The sequence below is a fragment of the Halichoeres trimaculatus genome, unplaced genomic scaffold (assembly GCF_033239565.1).
Source record: "Halichoeres trimaculatus isolate MK-OKI-2021-1 unplaced genomic scaffold, fHalTri1.1 fHalTri1_scaffold_4, whole genome shotgun sequence".
NCBI lineage: Eukaryota > Metazoa > Chordata > Actinopteri > Labriformes > Labridae > Halichoeres > Halichoeres trimaculatus.
Genome location: NW_027437182.1, coordinates 1,062,015 through 1,082,592, shown reverse-complemented (window position 1 = coordinate 1,082,592; position 20,578 = coordinate 1,062,015). Strand labels below are relative to the sequence as shown.

General features: G+C 41.5%; 2 protein-coding genes across 4 annotated transcripts; one reads left to right on the top strand and one right to left on the bottom strand.

The window, feature by feature from the left end:
- Window positions 1–1,044: 1,044 nt before the first annotated feature.
- Window positions 1,045–4,483, bottom strand: LOC141789045 (antiviral innate immune response effector IFIT1-like). The gene is made up of 2 exons (XM_074668323.1): window positions 4,379–4,483; window positions 1,045–2,947 (listed from the first exon to the last, which is right to left on the bottom strand). Exons 1-2 carry the CDS (start codon window positions 4,381–4,383, stop codon window positions 1,636–1,638), a joined length of 1,317 nt encoding a protein of 438 aa, XP_074524424.1. The 5' UTR covers window positions 4,384–4,483; the 3' UTR covers window positions 1,045–1,635.
- Window positions 4,484–8,480: 3,997 nt separating this feature from the next.
- Window positions 8,481–20,407, top strand: trmt1l (tRNA methyltransferase 1-like). 3 transcript variants are annotated; one of them, XM_074667343.1, is made up of 16 exons: window positions 8,481–8,610; window positions 10,983–11,078; window positions 11,187–11,249; window positions 11,391–11,504; window positions 11,920–11,984; window positions 13,711–13,867; window positions 13,962–14,082; window positions 14,173–14,252; window positions 14,374–14,626; window positions 14,705–14,917; window positions 14,999–15,189; window positions 17,241–17,307; window positions 17,406–17,569; window positions 17,648–17,713; window positions 18,092–18,218; window positions 19,943–20,406. In XM_074667343.1, the coding sequence occupies exons 1-16, from the start codon at window positions 8,550–8,552 to the stop codon at window positions 20,130–20,132; spliced, it is 2,028 nt and encodes a 675-aa protein (XP_074523444.1). In that variant the 5' UTR covers window positions 8,481–8,549; the 3' UTR covers window positions 20,133–20,406. The 3 variants fall into 3 exon arrangements, with proteins under 3 accessions (XP_074523444.1, XP_074523443.1, XP_074523442.1); XM_074667342.1 differs by having other exon boundaries at window positions 18,089–18,218; XM_074667341.1 differs by having other exon boundaries at window positions 17,406–17,713; window positions 19,943–20,407.
- The last annotated feature ends 171 nt before the right edge of the window (window positions 20,408–20,578 follow it).

The following is a 20,578-nucleotide window of genomic DNA, read 5'->3' as shown; positions in this document are numbered from 1 at the left end:
CTCCAACAATAATGACTGATTTTCACCAATCAAATTTCCAGCCCTTGTACTTTTCAAAACAATCAACTTTTTCAAAAAATTCTGGCCTATAAAAATAAATGGGAAATGATCCATCACCATGGAAACAAGACAGTTGATGATGTCATAAAGGATTCAGCTTAGGGTTCTGATCAGAGATTAAGACCATAGAATGTAAAAAAATGGATATCCTCTTGCTCGGCTCTAAGTGAGGTCTCCACAAAAACTGCTCCCCCTGGTGGCTGGCTGCAGTAAAGGTTAAAACTCCATCTCCCCAGTCATTCCAGATAGGTTGTGGTCAAACTTTAAAAATTAATCCACCTGGTAGAAGTGTTTCTCACATCTGATTGTTGTGGTGATTTGAAGATATCATTTGGCTGTCTTGTATCCAAGTCCTTTTTTTTCCAAAAAGTTTTGTTTTCATTAGTTATACGAGGTTAAAAATTAGGTTTTAGTAACGTTTAACGATGATTGACAGCTGACGTTCTCGTGTATTTTTTTCGGGGATTGTAAAATATGTCTGGAGGTAGAGTCAGGAAGTGATTAGACTCTCGAAAGAAAAAATATATATATCATTTTTGTCACCCAGCTCCACTCAGATTCTCCCAGAATCCCTCACAGTCTCTACTGCACAGACTCTGGCTCCAAACAGCTACAATGTCTGCTCCTGAGACGGAGGAATTTTGGCTTCAAAACCGTAAAATGATAAATGGAGGAGCCACGCTGTCCACTCTATATACAGTCTATGGTTATGACTAGGACTGGTATCAGGGTTTAACCATGCTCCTCATCACCATGGAAACCACACAGCTGATGATGTCATAAGGGTTCCGGGGGGAATCAGGAGAATTGTGTTTGTACCACTCAAATGTCTGACTCCAGTACTTTTTAAAAAATTCAACAATATGAAATTTTATTCATCCCCTTTAAAATGAATGAGTCACCAAGGAAACCACGCAGGTTATGATGTCATAAGGGGTTCAGCTTAGGGTTCCAAACAGAGGTTATACACAGGACTGGAACCCTAAGGGTTAGAGGGTAACAGGGCTCAGTGTTTCATCATCCAGCATCTTCTCTGGAAATCCTCCCTTGCCGTTTAACGCCTATTAATTTGTTAAAACAATCTTTTTCATGTTGGGATTACCAAAAAAATGAATTTGTTTCACAAGAAAACAATCTTTAACAAATCAAGATAATGGGACTATTCTCTGTTCTCGTCTTCTATACAATCTGAATTCATTCAGTAAACACCACAACAACACAACGACCACATGTAAAACGCTGTTTTTAATCAACACAGTGAGAAACACATCAACAGCCACTCTGTTTGAAAACTTTGAGCATTAGACGATAAATCAGGAAAGAAAACTCACATTAGTTTGATTCTTCATGATAAACACCTAAAATAATCAGGTAAAATAAAAGTCTGAAATCATCCCAGACACAAAACGTTCAACTTTTTTAAGTTCCCAGGTTAAATATAAATTTCTAAAATGACAGAAATCATCTTGGTTAAGTAAAACATCTGTTTAGTAAAAAAAAGATTGTCCCCATTTTCTCCCAGACTGAGTGTTTACAGAGACCCTCTGAAGGAAACTGACCCGTTTCTGGAGGACGCTACGCTTCCAGCTTAACCAGAAACTCCTCGATGTCTTTGGACCTTCGGTTCCAGACGGTGGTGTCTTTTATCTTCCTCAGCGCGGCGATGCTTTCGTCTCGGTAGAAGGATTTGACGGGTATCCCCGCAGCCCTCATGTGGAACTGGATGGAGCCGTGGTGGTCCTGTTTGTTGAAGTGCAGGTGCTTGGCGAAGTGGTGGTAGAGCACCTGTTTTTCTGCAGGTTGCAGGTCGCCGCGGAGCAGTTTCTGGAAAATCTGCTCAGCTTTGGCCTTGCCGCCGGTGGATCTTGCGTAAATACTCGCGAGGTCCATTTTCTTGACGAAGGAGGAGTGAGGGTAAAGAGAAATGACCTCTCGGTGCAGGCTGATGGCTCGGTCCATCATGCCCGGTCGAGGGCAGCTGTCCCGGTGAAACAGGATCTTCCATTTGTAGCACAGCGCGGCGCACCTCTTCAGGTAACGCTCCTCCGGGTGTTTCTTCAGAGCCTCCTCTGCCAAATCCACGGCCTCGTCGATGGGCACGTGCTGCGAGTAGACTCTGAGTATGGGCTTTATGCCGCTGTAGCTGCTGACGGGACGTCTCAGGATCTGTCCTCCGAGCTGACGAGCTTTTTCTGCCACTTCCTCACCTCTCCTACCCAGATGCATGAGGTAGAGAGCAGCCAGGTACAGGTTCTCAGGATCCTGGTCCTTCGCCTGCCTCATCCTCCTCAGGAGGTCGGTCTCCACCCCCCTGGAGCTGTGCTTGTGGACCTGCACCAACCCGATAATGTGGCTTGAGTTCCACTCCACCATGTCCGGCCGCATGCTGACGGCTTTCTCGAAGCACTCTGCCGCCTCCTCCTTCTTCTTCTCGCCAAACTTCATCAGGGTCCAGGCTTTCTCAGCGCAGACCTCTGCGTGGAGCTCCCCCTGGGATGGAGGTGGGTATTTTTCCATCAGGGCATCAACCTGTGAGAGGTAAGCCTGACTCTGCTCCTGGTCTCCCAGGTGGTGGTGCAGCCAGGCCAGGTTCCCGTAGTTCACCACCAACCAGGGACCCTGGTCTGCAGGTCTCATCCTGTGGAAAGCCTCTGCAGCCTGGTTGAACAACCTCTGAGCGTCGTCATGGAGCCCCAGCTTGTGCTGAATGAACCCCCGCAGGTTGTAGATGTGACCCAGCCACCTGTTCCCTTCCTCCGAGCCCACGTCCTCCAGCTTGTCTCTGAGACGCAGAAGTTTGGACTCTTTGGGGTCCAGACTCCAGGTGAAGTGGCACTGCAGCGCGTTCAGCTTGGCCAGGAGCTTCTTCGCAGCCTTGGAGGCTTTACTGAGGATAACAACAACAGAAACCATGATCTGAGTCCTCTTAACATCACACAGCATACCACCGCCCATCATAACCATTATCTTTATAACAGGATTATTATTTCATGCTCTTATTTTATTGTTATATATCAACATGAGCGTGTGTCTTTCCAGGGGCGTATTTAGTGGTTTGGGGGCCCAGGGCAAATCCAGTCAATGGGGCCCTCCACGTCCTTGTAACTCCTCTTCCTCAGAGCTAGACTGGCCTTCCCTGGGTCCACTGTCTCTTTCCCAGAATCAAGGCATGAGACAGTGCTAATCTTGTACATGCTAACTTAACGCAACTAAATGCATTTCCTCAAGTTCTGTACTTTAGTTTGATTTAGAAAAAAGTGAATCCATCATTTAGTCCACTTTGTCCTGGATTTGAAATCTTTTATGGTCAATTGAAGCTTATTTGTCCCACAGTGGGGAATTTACAGAGTAACAGGAACAAACAAGAAAGGATGAAGTGAAAAACATTACAATAGGTAAATATTGAAAAAAATAATTTAGTGAAGAAAAAATATGTAAATATCAAGCACAACATCAAACTGGAAAAAAATCTACTGAAAGAGGTGATATTTACAGTTACCATACTTTTTGGTACTATTATTTTAAAGTGAATGTATTTTTATTTGACCCCCTGTCCAGTGAGTTATGTTTCCAAAAAAGAGATTTTGTACAATAATGTTTATCACCAACTCAAAAAGTTTGATTTAGAGAAAATGATCCTGTTTCCTGGGCTAGATAAAGTCCTTAAAATCCTAAAAGTCTGATATGTTTATCTCAGATCTCAGAGCAACATTGGTTTGATTTCACACTTGGTTGAAAATAAGAAAAAAAGTGAAAAAGTGTTTTTACCACTTTCTTCCTGAATCAAATGTTCAGATGTGTTGTAACATGGAATAGCCCATTGAATAAGAAGGGAGGGGGAGGAGCCAAAACCATCATTACAGATTAAGCCTCTGATGGATTTTGAAGCAGTTGAAGTAAGATTTAGAAAAAAGAAATGCTTTCAGTTGAAGAGAACTTCACAAATCAGTTTTTAAGAGATGCTTTGGGGGGCTCTGGGAATCTTGGGGCCCCAGGCAACTGCCTGTGTTTGCCTACTTGTAGCTACGCCCCTGTCTATGAGGCAGACCCCGATAAGCGCAGCTCTCCCCTCTGCTCCTGTAATGTTTGGTATGTGACTTTAGGAGCTGTGTGAAACGATAAAACAGAATCTGACAGTTTATAAATCATTTCAGTTTACTGGAAACAGTCAAAACAGAACATGTCAGCTGGAGAGAGGTATCTGGAAACACTCAAAGTTAAAGAAAGAAATGAGCACAGAAGGGAGAAAACAATCAGAGAGAAATCATCTGTGCTCAGAACAATCCGCCGCTTAAACAACGCAGCGTTGAATCCTCACCTCATGATTCAGCTGTTTCCTTCCCTCCCTCGTTGTCTCTTAAGTTCTGATCCTGGTCCGAGCTGCTGCAGCTTGAAAGTCTGGAACGTAATAACACGACGTTCCCGCGCACGCTGTTATAAAGACGTCACTGTGCTCCAACAGAACCTCGGGGCGGGGCGTTCTGCGAAGCGAACACACGCGACGTCGCTGCAGCACTGCCGCGCGGCAGGATCGAAGTGAAGCCGAACAGCTGTGGAACCTCTGTACAACTGACTTCATGATATTAGCGAGGCCGATGATGAATGAAACGATGATCAAGAATATATACCACACATCACTTCCGGGTACAAAAGACTGATTCGTTTAAAAAGGGACATTCAGAGGAGAATCAGGTGAAGACATGATTGTTGTTATAATTAATTTTAGTTTACTTTGAAAAACCATAATGCTTGTAGAGTCTGTAATGTGGGTATGAATTGTCCTTTTTTCTGCTGCTCTGACTGAAAATAAAAAATCATAATAATAGTTATAGGCTACATAAAACTTCATTTGTCATTGCAACAAGTACATCGAAATTGCAGAAAAAAATACATAAACAAAAAAATAAGAAAGCCCTAAAACGATTTTTGTTGTTGTTGTTGTTGTTGTTGTTTAGGCAAGTAGTTTTATTGCTTTATTAAGAAAACATCCATTTGTTATTGAAAAAATAGGGGAGCACTATTGCCTTTGTTGACCTGGCGGAAACAGACTTCCGGGTGACTGTCGAGCGAGCAGCTTCGCGCGAACAGAGCGCCACGGACGCGCGCCTCTCCCCGGTGTTCTAACTTTCGTTTTCTTGGAATGAAGACTAGAAGCCTCTTATCTGTCTGAAACGAAACTCAAAACACACATGATTTATGGAAAGCCCTTTCAACATGTACTAGCTAGTCTGGATATGTAATACTGATATCTGCAGTTCAATTCTTCCTGGTTAAATTAAACATTTCAGATATCCACAACTTAATTCCTCCTAGGAAAAATCACACCCCTCTCCCCATTCATGTGTGTGGGGTTTCTCATTACAGATACCTTAAATTCAGTTATGGATAACCACAATGTGAGATGTGGATACCTGCAACTAGATTATGACTCTCCATAAATCTAGTTGCAGATATCTACAATGTCATTCTGGCTAGTCACAATTCCAAATCAAGATATCTTCAACCCCCTTCCATTAAAGATATCTATAATAGCATTTATAGATATCTTTAATCACATTTTAACTAGTCAAAATGCTGTTATAGATATCTTGAACTGGAATTACGCCTAGTCATAATGAATTTGTAGATATCTGCAACTAGATTTATGGATAGCCATAATTTAGTTGCAGATATCTATAATCAAGTTACAGATATCTTTAAATTAATTGTGGTTAGAGATATCTCAAATTCGAGATATCTTAAACTTTTATTTTGACTCGTCAAAATGTGATTACAGATATCTTGAAACAGAGTTTGGACTAGGGGAATTGATGTTGCAGATATCTGTAATGATGACAAAGTTATGACAGGTAAAGGAGGAGGGGCTTGCTGCAGTGAACGTAGCTCTTGTTCCCACAAAGTCCCTGATTATAAATTTGTTTTATTTCATGGCATTTTCTAAATATCTTGTCGATGACAGCAATCTCCATTTCTTCTGCTCAGAAAACTGTTATAATGATTTTTTCTCTTCTCTCCTCCAGTTTGTTTGGGTCAGTATCCAATGGGAAGCCTCGCACGTGCAGTGTCATGAACACATTTCTGACAGTCAAAATCACATTTAAGATATCTCTAACTGTAATTCTGGATAGTCCAAACTGAATCAGAGATATCTGCAAGTGATATTTAGGATGGTGACGAGGTGAAGGGCAGCTTTCAAGGAGTCATTGCAGATATCTGTAACTCAGTTTGAACTAGTGGAAACTGAGTTACAGATATCTCCAACTGTATTTTTGACAAGTCATAATGATTTTGTTGATATCTATGTTAATTCCAGAGAGTTAAATGTAGCTGTTAAATGTTAAAAGGGCTTACCATATATGATTAATCAAAGGAGGTGTTTTTAAAGAAAAAAAAATGCTGAGCTCATGTAGAGATCTTCTCACAGCTGTATGATGTTGATATTTTCAGGAGTAGAACATGTGACACAACAACACATAAATCTATAACTCTAAATACATGTATGTAAAATGGTGATAACAAATAACGCATGTGTTTGTAAAAAAAAATATTTAAAATAATAAAAATTATGGAGAAAACGTGAATATATGTGCCTAAATATATTAATCACTCAAATAATAATAATAATAATAATAATAATAATAATAATAATAATAATAATAATAATACATTTTATGTAAAAGCGCCTTTAAAACACCCAAGGACACTGTACAGGATAAAACAACAATAACATCAATCAAATCATTAAAAAAATAAAAATAAAAATAAATAAACAAACTTCTTTTCTTGTGCAGGAACAGAAAATAATTAAAGCTGCAAGCAGCGTTAGACGGGTCCTCGGGGCTCATGCCGGTTTTGCCCTACTATCATGGTATTGGCCCCACTGTGTCCAACAGAATAAGACGAACATTTTGGTGGTGGTTTCATCTCTCTAGGACATTCCTAGCCCCAGTTAGGGCTGTTTAGGTGTGCATAGGGTGAAAGTGAGCCTAATGGCTCTGAGAGAATATTATGGGATGTCAGGGAGTCAGTTGATACCATGGCAACGTATCCTCTGCTATGCTGAAGAGAAATAGCCAACTTCCTGTCTGGGAAAGGTCAGGGTGTCGGTGTATTTTTTTTTATCTCAATGAGATGAACATTTTGACGTTGGTTTAATCTGTCTAGGACATTCCTCCAGGCTGCTATGGCTGTTTGAATGTTGTAGATGTGGACAGAGAGCATATTATGGGATTTTTGGTATTTTATTGAAGAGTTTGATGCTTGAAATGTGTGTGCCAATTTTGGTGAGTTTTTGAGCATGTTGAGGGGGTCTAATAAGCACTTTAATGGAGGAGAGAGTCTTTGTTTCCTCTGCTGAGTCATGTGACCAGCTGTGTGGAGCTCCTAATCAGTGTGTGACAACATCACAGATGAGATTCCCAAATGACAAACTTGTAATCCTGTAGGCCAGAATGTGGACCTAATCTGTGTCAAAATATACATATCTTATATGAAATTCCGCGAGGAATCCAACCATGTCATTTTTAAAGCTGTGCGACTTTTACTTTTTTGTCTAGAGGCCCAACTGCTCAGCGAGGGCTGCTCTCCCATCTGTTAACATTGCGTGGTCGGCGACTTTGAGGGCTCGCCATTCGAAAACAGGGCCCGAAACAACGAATTCCCCCACAACTTTTGTAGAACAGGGTCTGGTCTGTCATGTGAGCCAATTTTCATGCCGGTACCATTTTTGGTTATTGACAAGTTAAATTTTGTAGAGAGGCTTAAATTTCAGAAAACTCTTATTTTGGCGGGCAAATTGCCGGCTTCCTGTTGGAGCTACGCGAAAATACCTCCTATATTTTTTGTGCGTCTCAATGAGACGAACGTTTTGATGTTGGTTTCATCTCTCTACGACATTCCTGGACCGAGCTAGAGCCATTTTTGTGTGTTTAAGAGTGGTTTTTAGAGGTTTTTTGGCTCTAGAGAGATTATTATGGGATGTCGGGGGTCATGTTTGGTATCAAACGAAAATTTTGGGCGCATAGAACATGCGTGCCAATTTTGGTGAGTTTTTGAGCATGTTTAGGGGTTCTAATAAGCGATTCACTGGAGGAGGGAAGAAGAAAAAAGAAACGCAGCAGGAACAATAGTGCCCTCGGCCTTCGGCCGAGGGCACCTTCTAGCCCTGCTAGAAGGTGCCCTGGCTCAGGCCGAGGACCCTAAAAAGAGCCTTCTGAATCCCTCTGAAAGTGTTTGTTATTATTATTTTATATATACTGAGCTGAAAAGACGTCATCTTTCATATCTTTCACATGTTGAGTGTTTGTTTTCGTTGGGACGGCAGCATTAGGCTCTACTGCCACCTACTGGTAGAACCTGGTTACTGTTCGCTCTGTTTACGTTTCCTCACTCTTACGTAACAACAGCTGTTGAATCTACGTGCTAAAGCTGCGCATTTTACGTAACGTACGCATGGAAGAACTCTTCCTGCGTATGCTCCTGTAGTAGTAATGGCCGAGCTCACAGAGGCAGACGCTTCCCAGCTTCACCAGGAGGACGTCGATATCAAACGTATGTAAAGTCTCACAGCGTGTCGCTTCAACCCTCATTACATGACGGTTCAAAGGAGGGATAATCCTGGTGTGTTAGCATTCAGCTACGTGCAGTTAATTCTTCGCTAATTGGACTTTCTAAGTGCCGAACTAAACAAGGGCCTCACCACGGAGCTCCACCAGAGGACCTAAACAGTCAACAATAAGAGGAGCGTGAGCGGCTGCTCGTTAGCATTAGCTTCACCTCCGTTGTTCGCAGCTGTCTACATCGGTGTCCCGTCTCTGTGCCTTTATTTTACCGCACAGTTTCACTTGCGGTGCACTAACAGTTTCGATTGGCAGGGTCTCACCGCGGAGCTGCACTACAGGACCCTGGAGTCGCTCAGTTTGGACATCAACAGTCCGTTTGTCTCCGGTTTATTCACAGGTTTACACCAGCCTGATGGAGGTCCACAAAACCGCCATCCTCTCCATGTTTGTATGAGTTAAAGAAAGGAACAAAACAGCCACCAACCTTTGGCTGATACTCAGAGAACAGAGGGCTTTAACGCTTTAACGCTTTAACGCGTTAACGTTTTAGTTATAATGGGACAGTTTTTGTAATTCCACCTGGTTATCATATTCCTGATATATTCTACAAAATATAACACAGTTTATGAAGTATTTCTGGATTCTCTGTGGATTTCTACTCTATTTGTCCTCTTAAACCCGAGCTTTTGGCAGGTGTGCATTTTGTAATTCACCTGGCTACTTAGGATAAGTGAGACTGAATATCTATAACAACTAAACTTGGTCGTTGTACAGGAATTTCGATTTTTTTATTATAAATTTTCTATTAGTTGTTTGTTATTAGTGTTATTGTACTTAAATATGTTGGTGTTTTTTCACTAAAATGGATATAATGCTGTGATATCACCAAAAGATGACGTGGGCAGTGCCCCTAAATTTGGCTAACTGGTCATAGTTTTAGAAAACAAAGAATGGGTCTGAGAGGTGGAAATGTAATGTCCGCATATGTGGATGCTTTATTTATTTATTCATTTATTTTCACAAGTTTTCCTTCCTAGTCAGTTACTATTGATGCTTTGCCACCACTTCTACAATAAACATTAAAAAAGAGAAAATTCTGAAACTAACATGGCTCTATAGTGGAAGTCGCTACATGGAAGCTGAAGTTAAAGAGAGAGTGTTGTCTTTTTTTTCAGTCTTTATTTTGTCCCAGCTCAGTAAACCTCTCTGTTTCTCTCTCTGGTGTTTAGTTAAAGTCTTCTCTCCTCCTCCAGTCTCTGCTCTGGCTCCTGTCTCTTTAAGAACTGATGTTAAAGTCCTAGTAAGTTCTAGAATGTTCATCATCAAGCACAGAGAGCTTTCTGTCTTTGTGATGTCACTACATTCTGCCCTGATGATGTCACTACATTCTGGAACTCTCTGATCTCTCTGAGTGATTTTAAAGCAAACTACAGACCCTTAGCTTTTTAACCAGCTTTGATTGCTTCATTATAATTATTATTAACTAAATCATATCTGTTTTCTACACCAGTAGAAGTCCAACCTTTTCGACATTAAAGAGGGGGTAGTGTGCTTTTTTTTAGTCTCTATTCCGTCATCCTGGAGCCCAAGTAACAGCTCAAATAAATCTGTTTTTCTGCTCTGCTTTTTTAAACTCGGGTTCATTTCAGTTCGTTCCAGTATGGCACGCAATTTGTGGCGTTTCCTGTGACTAAAACCAGGACAGGTCCCTAAATTACCGACCTGTACCGTCCCACTTTCTGGTTCCCTTCTGTTGGGGTACCAGACATACTGATCTGACTCCTGAAGGTGGAGCTAGAAACACTGCAGTCTGTTGATTGGTGGAAAGAATGGTCACTTCCTGTGTGCCAGCGGCTGCTGTATTTCTAACAAAGAGCCACATGCCGATCACAAAGAAGACAAATCCCTGGATGTCTTCATCATTGCTCTTTGTTTACTGTTTTGCGTTTTTCTTCTTTGTTGGATTTATTAACAGGGCACACTGTGTGGCACTGCTGTGCTGTCACACTATCACTTAACTCCAAACTGTACTGATCCGGACCACTTGGTGGGAATGGGGCTTTAGTAAACCCTTAAATCAGCCTCTGTCTGAAACACTTGGTTTCAGCTGCTGTCTCTTTAAGGCTCCCCACTCCACCAACCCCCTTCCCTCTGATTGGCTAGACCTTGATGTTTGAGGCTCACCCTCCAATGTGTCATAAACTAGTGATGACCTCATCGTTTCAGCCTATCTGGTGAAGATCTGGTGCTGTTGTTAGAACAGAGCGTTTTTACAGACGAACACGTAGAGGTTTGAAAATCTGCACATGCTCAGTCTGATCACCCCTGCTTTAAAACGTCTCCCTCTGTTTCTCTGTGAAGGTGGAGTTGGTGGAGTTGCTCCTTCAGCTGCAGGACTAACCATCAAAGATGAAGCGACTCCAGACAGCGACTCCAAACCTTCGACCACGACTGCAGGTGATTGATGAGAAGCTGTTAGTGTTTACAGAGGAAGCTGTCGGCTTCATGCCTGCTGTGGTCACTCACTCATTCACTCACTCACCCAATGTCTCGTTGTCCAAACAGAGAGACACATCTCCATACAGACCAAACTGGAGGGGCTGGAGATGCTGGTGGACCTTAACGGCGGTGAGTTTTTGGTCTTTTGGGAAGTTATTTATTTGAGCAAACTTACTTATCTCGATGTTTACAGTAACTTATAATTCAAAACACTCAACGAAACCTCTCAGGCCGTCTAATGCCTTCTTGATTTTGCGTTTGCCTCATCAGCGGGTCGTAAGTCGTGTCCTCTGTGTCCTGAGGAAAAGTTCAAAGCCTGTTACAGCCACAAGCTGCGGCGCCACCTGCAGAACCTCCACTGGAAGGTCTACGTGGAGTTTGAAGGTAAGACGCTCAAACACGTGGCCCATAATTTAACTACCCCACAACATGAATCACAGATTTTACAGCTTATTATTTGCTGAATTAACTCGACACACGGTTAACGACACATGCTGTAAAACTCTATCAGTTAGCATCTGTTTTCTGCTGATGTTTTGACTGAGGCGCCCCCCTGTGGACAAACTCTAAAGCTTGTCGAAGCTGTAAATACACTTTTGAGAAGTTTGGATGTTTGCTGTTGTAAATTAAGCAGTTTAAGGCCAGAATCCAAGGCCTGAAGCATCAGAACAGGTTTAACTGGAGTATCCACAAAGTCCAGTTCACTAAGACGGTGATTTCCAGACCAGGGCACGTTGAGACCAGCTACAGGTGAAAGTCTTGATAAACCCTCATGGCTCTCTTTTTGCACCCTGAACAGGCCAGAGGATGTGTATCTGTCACCTGCCCTGCAGAAACCTGAAGCCCAGCCTCAGTGGAGACCAGGTGAGAGACCAAACACCCACTGAGCCTCTGACGGAGGCTGAAGAGCATCAGTTCGTTAAGTCTTTGCACACTGAGTCTGTTTTATTCGTTTGTTATTGATTCACCTTAAAAAAGAAATTTGATCTCATGTTGTGTCAATCATGTTTTACCACTGACGCCGAAACTTTCATCTGTCATTTTTTTTTATGGGACAGGTTCATTTTTTGCGACTTTTCACATCCACCCAACAAGTTTCCAGGGTAGTTTGACTTTTCAGAGACACCGTAGGCTACTTGTGACATCACACTTTCTATAATTTTGGGCAATGTTAAAGTGATGAGTGTGTCTGTGCCTGTGCCTGTATGTGCCAATTGAATTGGATTGAGTGTGTGAGGTGTCTTTGTGTGACGTTTTTTTTTTTTTACCTTAGGGGGGCTTTCATACCACTGTTGTTTGGTCCGGACTCCTCAGACTGTCTTGTGTGGTTTGAACCAAAATTTTCAGTGGACCTCGGTCCAACCAAACACGATTTAAGATGTAAAGGAGGCAAGAGAGGGACAGAATAAAGACTTATATAATAAAAAATAGGATAAATATAAATTTGATCAATAAAAATTAAAAACTGATTTTGATAAAACAGTCGGAGGCTGAAAGATTTGACTCCAGGTTAAAAAGCGAAGGGTCTGTAGTTTGCTTTAAAAACACTCAGAGAGATCAGAGAGTTCTAGAATGTAGTGACATCATCAGGGCAGAATGTAGTGACATCATCAGGGCAGAATGTTTGTGACATCATCAGGGCAGAATGTAGTGACATCACAAAGACAGAAAGCTCTCTGTGCTTGATGATGAACATTCTAGAACCTCATTGATGGAGCTGCAGCATAAAGGCCGTGTAGAGCTTTAAGAACAAGAACCAGGACTTTAACATCAGACCTCCACTGCTGTTTGGTCTGGACTTTCAGACCCTGGTCTGGACCAAACAGCTGGACATCGGTCTGACCGAAAGAGGCGCTGTCGGTCTGGACCACACGGGGCCACAGTCTGGTTCAGGCCCAGTGTGGAAGCATCATTTTGTACCATTGACAGGAAATGACGACATGACTAGTAGGCGTAGGTATTGGCAAGAATCTCTCATTACGATAGTATCACAATATATAACAATACCACAAAACTGTGATATGTTGCAATATTAACACAATTAACTAAGAAAAAAATAGAAATGATGCTAATGAAAACCAAAATATTACTCAAAATTAAAAAGTCAAAGGAAAATATTGATATCTAAAACCCACACTATCAGGTTTTGAAGTTAAATATTTTAAATATACTTTGACATAATATTTGTTATACAGTCTACTGGCAACATACAGTGTAGTAGCTCTTTGGCGCCATCTACCGCAGTGGAAGTACAGAAGTTGTATTTTACTTCCAATTACTGTAATGATACTATGGGGGCACAAGAGGGACAAATCAAGGCTAAAAAAGCACAACACTCATTCTCTTTCTATAGATACCAGCATGTTACAGCCTCCTGTGGCCAAAACAGGAACTACAATCTCAGACACTTTGTAGGATTCTGGTTAAACTTAATCTTCACCTGTATCATAAACATTTTATCAGCTCTCTATCTTTTTGTCCTCCTCTTGGTGAAAGTTAAAACAATATCGATGCGTCTGTTTGTCTCGCCTCGCCGCCAAACCCTGACGTTCCTGTCGTTAAACTCCTGTTTCCTCGCTGTCCCGCCCAGGCCCCGGGGAGACATGTGGCTCACTACCACTGTGTGGTCTGCTCGGTCACCATCGCCAGGAAGACCGACATGATCAGCCACCTGAAGCGACACGTCAACAAAGGAGAGACCGAGGCCAGCTACTCCGGCAGCTCCGACGTGGCGCTGGAAGAGCCCGGTACTTAAACACCGAGGAAGAGGAGGAGGAGGAGGAGCTAATCCTGCCTCCACAGACATGTGTCTAACGCTGCTCTTATGTGGTTCCTCCACAGCGCCGTCCGGTCAGGCCTTCGAGATCATGAAAGAACTGGGGACCAACGTGCAGCTCCTCCCAAACCACACCACGCCACAGAAGAGCGACACCTACTTCAACCGCAAGATGAAGACCAACAGGTGAGAGCTCCTCCTCCTCCTCCTCCGCTCACACCTGCGCTGAGTTTTAGCCCTGATCTTCCACTGAAGCAGGATCCGTTTGTGTTTCAGGCAGCTGGTGTTCTGCTCGCTGGCCGTCCTGGCCGAGGAGAGGAAACCGCTGGAGTGTCTGGACGCTTTCGGCGCCACAGGTGAGGAACGCCATCGATGAAAGATGAGGTGTTGTTCTGCAGCGATGGAGCAGGTGTTCCTGGTTCCTCTGCCTGAGTCCTCCCAGGTGTTTGATCCTCTGTCCCTCTGTCCGTCTCTCAGGGATCATGGGCCTCCAGTGGGCGAAGCACCTCCGCGCCGCCGTTAAGGTCACCATAACCGACATCAGCGACACCTGCGTCAAGATGATCAAAGAAAACTGTGAGCTCAACAACATCCGTGTGGACGGAGGCTCGCGAGGCCCCAGGGGGCCCGACGGGGCCGGAGCTGAGGCCAAGGGGGCGGCTATCGCTACGGTGGAGGTCGCCAAGATGGACGCTAACGTCATCATGCACCTGCGGCCCTTTGACTACATGTAAGCAGCAGGCTTCAGTTTTCTTACCTTTTCAGAAATGAAACATGTCCTCAGCTCTTCACGTCCTGAACCTTTCAGTCACCTGGACCCGTACGGGACCGCCGTCAACTACCTGGACGCCGCCTTCAGGAACATCCGAAACCTGGGCATCCTCTCCGTGACGTCCACAGACACCGGCTCGCTCTACTCCAAGTCCCCGAACGTCACCCTGCGGCACTACGGCTGCCACATCGTCCGCACAGAGTACTACAAAGAGCTGGCCGCTCGCATGGTGGTGGCGACGGTGGCCAGGTAGGTGAAGCTCCGCCTTTTTTAAACCCGTCTGAAGCCGAAGCTGAGAGGACGATCCCTCTGTCTCACCGTGTGTTTCAGAGCCGCAGCTCGCTGTAACAAAGGCATCGAGGTGCTGCTGTCGGTGGCGTTGGAGCATTTCGTCCTGGTGGTGGTCAGAGTCCTCCGGGGGCCGACGCAGGCCGACGAGTCGGCGAAGAAGCTGCGGAAACTGGTGCACTGCCAGTGGTGTGAGGAGAGGGTTTTCCTGAAACTGGGAAACATGATGGACGGTGAGTCCCTGCGTCACACGCTTCACCACACGTTTAGTTTAATACCGTCAGAGACAAAAACACATTTACTGCTCATCGAGTCAAAGCCTGTTAGAGGTGGTCATGTGATCAAAATAAGAAAGAAATAAATAACTGATCAATTTCTATCAAATGTGAGACATTGCCAAAAAAAAAAAAAAATGATTAATTGCAATCAAAATGTGATTAATTGCAAAAAAGTAAAATACTCCCATTAAAATGCAAATAAATGATCATGACTTGAAATGAAGTTTGAATAAACATAATCATGATAAAATGTGATTTACTGCCATTAAACATGATTAACTGTGAAAATAATCAAATCAATAAGAATAAATCGCAATTTATTGTAAATACTTTGATAAATAATATTCAATGAAGTATGATTAATTATGAAAAAAATACAATTAATTTATATAATTAATTGTGATAGTTTTTGAGAATGTGATTCAAATGTGATTAACTGTGATTAAATAAAACAAATACTAATTAAAGTATGATAGATAATGGTAAAGCAAAACAGATTGGTTATATTTAAAAAAAAAAAGGTGACTAAAATGCAATTTTAATGTGTCAATTTGGTAATGAAATGGAATTAAAATTAGATTTTTTGGCAAATAAATGAAATAAATTGCATTAGGAATGCAATTTATTATGATTAATTACAATTAAACGTTATAAACTGAGATTAATTGTGATAAATAGCAATTAAAATGTGATTAATTGTCAAAGGTTGCCTATCAAATGTGATAATATATGATAGATTGTCACAAAAAGGTGGTTAATTGTAATGAATTGTGTGTACAATGAAGTTGAGAAGTGATTATTGAAATATAAATGAGATTAACATACAATTTATTTTGATTTATTGGAAGAAAATTATAGAAATGGCCATCAAAACTTTGCAAAAAAGCGTGAATACTTGAGAATAAAATACAATTAGTTGCAATTATTTTCAATTGAGTCTGATTGATTATGATTAGAATAAATTTTTTTAATAAAACTGGAATAAAATGTGATTATTCGGGTACAGAATGTGGTTAAAATGTGAGTTATTGCAATAAATTGCCCTTATAACATGTTAGATTATGATATATTGCAATAAAATGTGCTTAATTTTTTAAGAAATGGTGACAGAAATGAAATTAAAATGTGTTGAATTTCTATTTAAATGTGATTAAAATGTGATTTTTTTTTGTGATTTATTTTGAACAATTACCATTAGAATGCATTTTTTTTTTTTATCAGTTGCAATTAAATTTTATAAACTGAGATTAATTAATTAATTAATTCCTCCCTGCAGCCACTAGAGTCTTCAATTCTTTAATATTTGGAAGATGAGCTACAAACCAAATGAATTTCCCTTTTGGGATTAATTAAGTATTTTTTATCTTTTTTATGTTTTTATCTTTATCTTTAATTGTGATTAAAAGTGATTATTGAGATTTAGATGAGATTAAGATTAAATTTATTGTGATTTATTGGAAGAAAATTATAGAATTGGCCTTCAAAATGTTGCAAAAAAGTGTGAATAATGTGATTACAATAAGACTAGTTACATTTATTCCCCAATTAACTCCAAGAAAGTGTGAATGAATATGATTAAAAATTTAATTTATTATTACAAATGCAATAAAACGCCATTATAACTGACAGATTATGATATATCACAATAAAATGTGCTTAAGTTTCAAAAATGGTGACCAAAATGCATTTCTGTGTGTTGAATTTTTATCTTAATGTGATTAAAATGTGAACTTTTTGCGATTAATTGTGAAAAATTACCATTAGAATGTAACATATTATGATCAGTTGCAATTGAATGTGATAAATTGGGATTAATTGTGTTAAATTGAGATTAAAAATATGGTTAATTGCCACTTAATGCAAGAAATGACCTTTTAAATGTGATTAATTATATCGTGTGTGTGTGTGTGTGTGTGTGTGTGTGTGTGTGTGTGTGTGTGTGTGTGTGTGTGTGTGTGTGTGTGTGTGTGTGTGTGTGTGTGTGTGTGTGTGTGGGGGTGGTGCAGACACGCTGCCCTGTAACTGTCACGGGAGTCTTCCTGGGAAAACGGCGGTGCACCTCGGCCCTCTGTGGTAAAACGCCGTCCTCCTTAAAGCTCAGTCTGCTGACGTCAATCTGTCAGACGCTGACGTCTTCCTGAAAATGTTTTCCTCGTCACAAACTCACGCAGGTGCGGCCCGCTCTTCAACACGGGCTTCCTGAGGGGGATGCTGTCCGCCGCCGTGCAGCACAGCATGGACGACATCCAGCCGCTGGTCAAAACGCTGATCTGTGAGTCCGAGTGCACCACGCTCAAGTCCTTCGTCCACGGGCCATCTGCGCTCACCAACCAGGGTAAGACAAACGTCCTGACGCACTCGCCTCTTTCTGTCACCCCGCCTGTGCTCACCGAGCGCTCTGCGTCCTCTGCAGTGGAGTGCGGGGTCGTCATCAAGACGCTGCAGAGCGGAGACGAGTCCGGGCCCGCCGACAAGTCAGGTCAGACTTTTTAAAATGTTTTTATTCTTATTTCAAGATATGAGAAGACAGAAGTGACGCCTGAAATCAGAAGAATCCATTCCTTTCCCCCAAAGCAGATCAAAACAATCAGCAGTGATGACTTACTGAGCGCGCTCAGCAGCAGCTGCAGCTCCTCAGCCGACCTCCAGAGGGCAGCGCTGCTTTCCTCTCAAACAGGAAACCTGCTTTATCAACACTTCAGTCTCTGTTTCTGAAAGTGTAGAAATAAAGATCTGTGTCCCAGAAACCCCCTCCCTCAGCGGACACGCGTGTGTGAGACATGTTTCACACACGCGTGTCTGCTGAGGGTGTGTTCTCTGCTCTCATTTGAAGATTTTTGGGGTTTTTCGTCAGCAGGAAAGAGAAAGAGCGGGGAGGAGTCGGGGAACGTGGTGAAGAAGCTGAAGTCGGACGCGTCTCTGGAGCACCCGCCTTTCTACTACAGCATCCACCGCCACAGCATCAAAGGCATGAACATGCCCAAGTGAGTGAGCTCTGAGCGTGACCCCTCAGTCCCTGAGTCACAGTATTTACCTCCATCTCCAAACTTCAGGCCCTTCAAACTGAAACTCAGATAAAAACTGTTACAGAGCAGAAACTGGTGACAGCCAGTTGGTCTGTGGTTTGGAGTCGCACGTCAAGCTTCTCGCCCGTTTCCGACCACAGAGCTGCTGCTGAGGCACAGAGCAGACCTGACTGATGCAGGGCAGCTCATCAGGGCACCCTGAGGCCCTGCAGCTTCAGGCCTGAGCCCTTTACACCCAGAGATCATCAGATCCTAAAACTAGAAAATCCTTCAACACGTCTGATTAATAATCCAAGAAGAGTGAAATGTTTTGTTCCTTTGAAAACTGATAAAAACCTCCTGTTTAAACTGACTGTTTCTGTTTTTACCAAGAAAAAATATTTTTTAGACCCAAACTTTTTTAATGTTTATCATCAGATCAGTTTTCTTTGGTCTGGATGGTTTAAATCAAACACTGAGAAGTAAAAGTTTTACCTGCTGTAACTTTTCTCACCATAACTATATACTCTCTGATTAAGGTTTCAGCCTTTAAATGTTAAATAATGTTCAATAACAGCTTTTAGTCATTGGATAAAAAATAGGAAAATAAATTTAAAAATATTAAAATGTTAATAATATGTGGAATAACTTCATAAGCTGCTTCAAAAATAAAAAAACAAAAAAACAAACAGCAAAATAAAAATAAAACAATACAATAAAAAGAAAGAAAAGGAAGACATGAAAATACAAAATAAATTTAAGGCCAATTAAGAAAAAAGTAGACTAAAAAATTGTTGAAAAAAAAGAAATGAGGTGATTGATATACTGAAAATATCAAATAAATAAAAAAAATACAAATTAGAATATAAAAAATAAAAAAAATTCAAAGATTAAAAAGCAAAAAAATAGATAAAAAAATTGAATGAAATAATAAAAAACAGTACAGATAGGAATAAAGAAAAACAGTCTTAGTCAGTACAATAAAAGTATATAAATTCAAACAAATAATTTTAAAAAATGTAAAATTTAGTTTTTTTTTATAAAGGAATAAAGATGAATTTTTATTGTCAGAAATTAAGAAAATAAAACAAATATGATATAAAAATTGATTAAAAAACATTTAAAATAAAACCTTTGAAAAATGGAAAGTGTTAAATTTAGTCTGTATTGTTTTTAAAATATGTTAAAAATATATATATATATAAATAAAAAAGAAAAATAATCAAGAAAAAACTAAGACTATTTAACACAATAAACTTAAATTCTTTACAGCTTCTTTAACTTGTGAGTTCACCAAAAACCAGAGAACACAGCTTCTTAACATCAAACTTCTTACTTCACTGTTAAAGTACTAGTTTTAGTTGTCTGTACTGCAGGATAAAGTATCAGGGCCTGTTTCCATCCAGAACTGATGCAGTTCAGCATCTTTTAGCATCACAAGGTGGAAAAACACACCTTCAACCTGAGACACGAGACAACTTCAGTCACTAAAAACCGTTTAACGCAGAGAGAGGCGCTCTGAGGCCGCCTCAGCAAAAACTGCTGTCAGTGGAAACAGGCCCTCGCCATCTGGGTAGGCCTCGTAAAAATAAGCCGTGTTTCACTTCTTGAAGAGTGTAAAGTTTTTTCTGTGCAGGTTTATATTTTTTAACTCTGCACTTCGAAGAATCTGATGCAGCTCGGCGTTTTGATTTCCTGCACAGGCTGAACAAGTTTCTCCAGTACCTGACCGAGGCCGGCTTCAGGGTGAGTCGCACCCACTTCGACCCAACGGGAGTTCGAACCGACGCCACGCTGGAGCAGTTCAAATCCATCCTGAGCAAATACAGCGCCCCCACATACACCAACGCCACGGCCACGCAGACGAGCGTGAGCACGGAGAACACGCCGTAAATCCAGCGCTCTGAGAACGAGGCCCACTGATCCAGTTTCTGTTAAAACATGAGAAGTTCTGACTGCACTGATTTCCAACCACCGTGTAACCAAACTCTTTAAAGTGCAAACCAAACTGAGCCCGGCTAATCCTCTGCTTTACTATTTATTTCAGAGTCTATCGTTAAATTCTACGTTACAGCCTGTTTTATTTTTTGTAGCTGCTTTGTTGACTTGTTTCTGTCTGTCTCCTTAAAAAATATAAATAAAATGTTTCTGCAAAGCCAGAGTTAGCCTCTGTCTCTGTCACTGTGATGATAACTTGTGTCTCATTCACCCATTCAACCGTACCACTGAGCCACAGCCGCACATCCATCACCCAACACTAACCCAGGTCACAGGGGCAGAAATAGATAGATATCAATCTTTATTTATACAGCGCCAAATCATAAAAAAACATACATACA

What these genes read in the sequence shown, in the direction of transcription:
- trmt1l (XM_074667341.1), top strand. Translation starts at nt 8,550, where the DNA reads ATGGCCGAGCTCACAGAGGCAGACGCTTCCCAGCTTCACCAGGAGGAC. An exon ending in CGTGGCGCTGGAAGAGCCCG is followed by an intron (nt 13,868 to 13,961) that starts GTACTTAAACAC and finishes GTTCCTCCACAG; the next exon opens with CGCCGTCCGGTCAGGCCTTC. An exon ending in CGGGCCCGCCGACAAGTCAG is followed by an intron (nt 17,714 to 18,091) that starts GTCAGACTTTTT and finishes TTTCGTCAGCAG; the next exon opens with GAAAGAGAAAGAGCGGGGAG.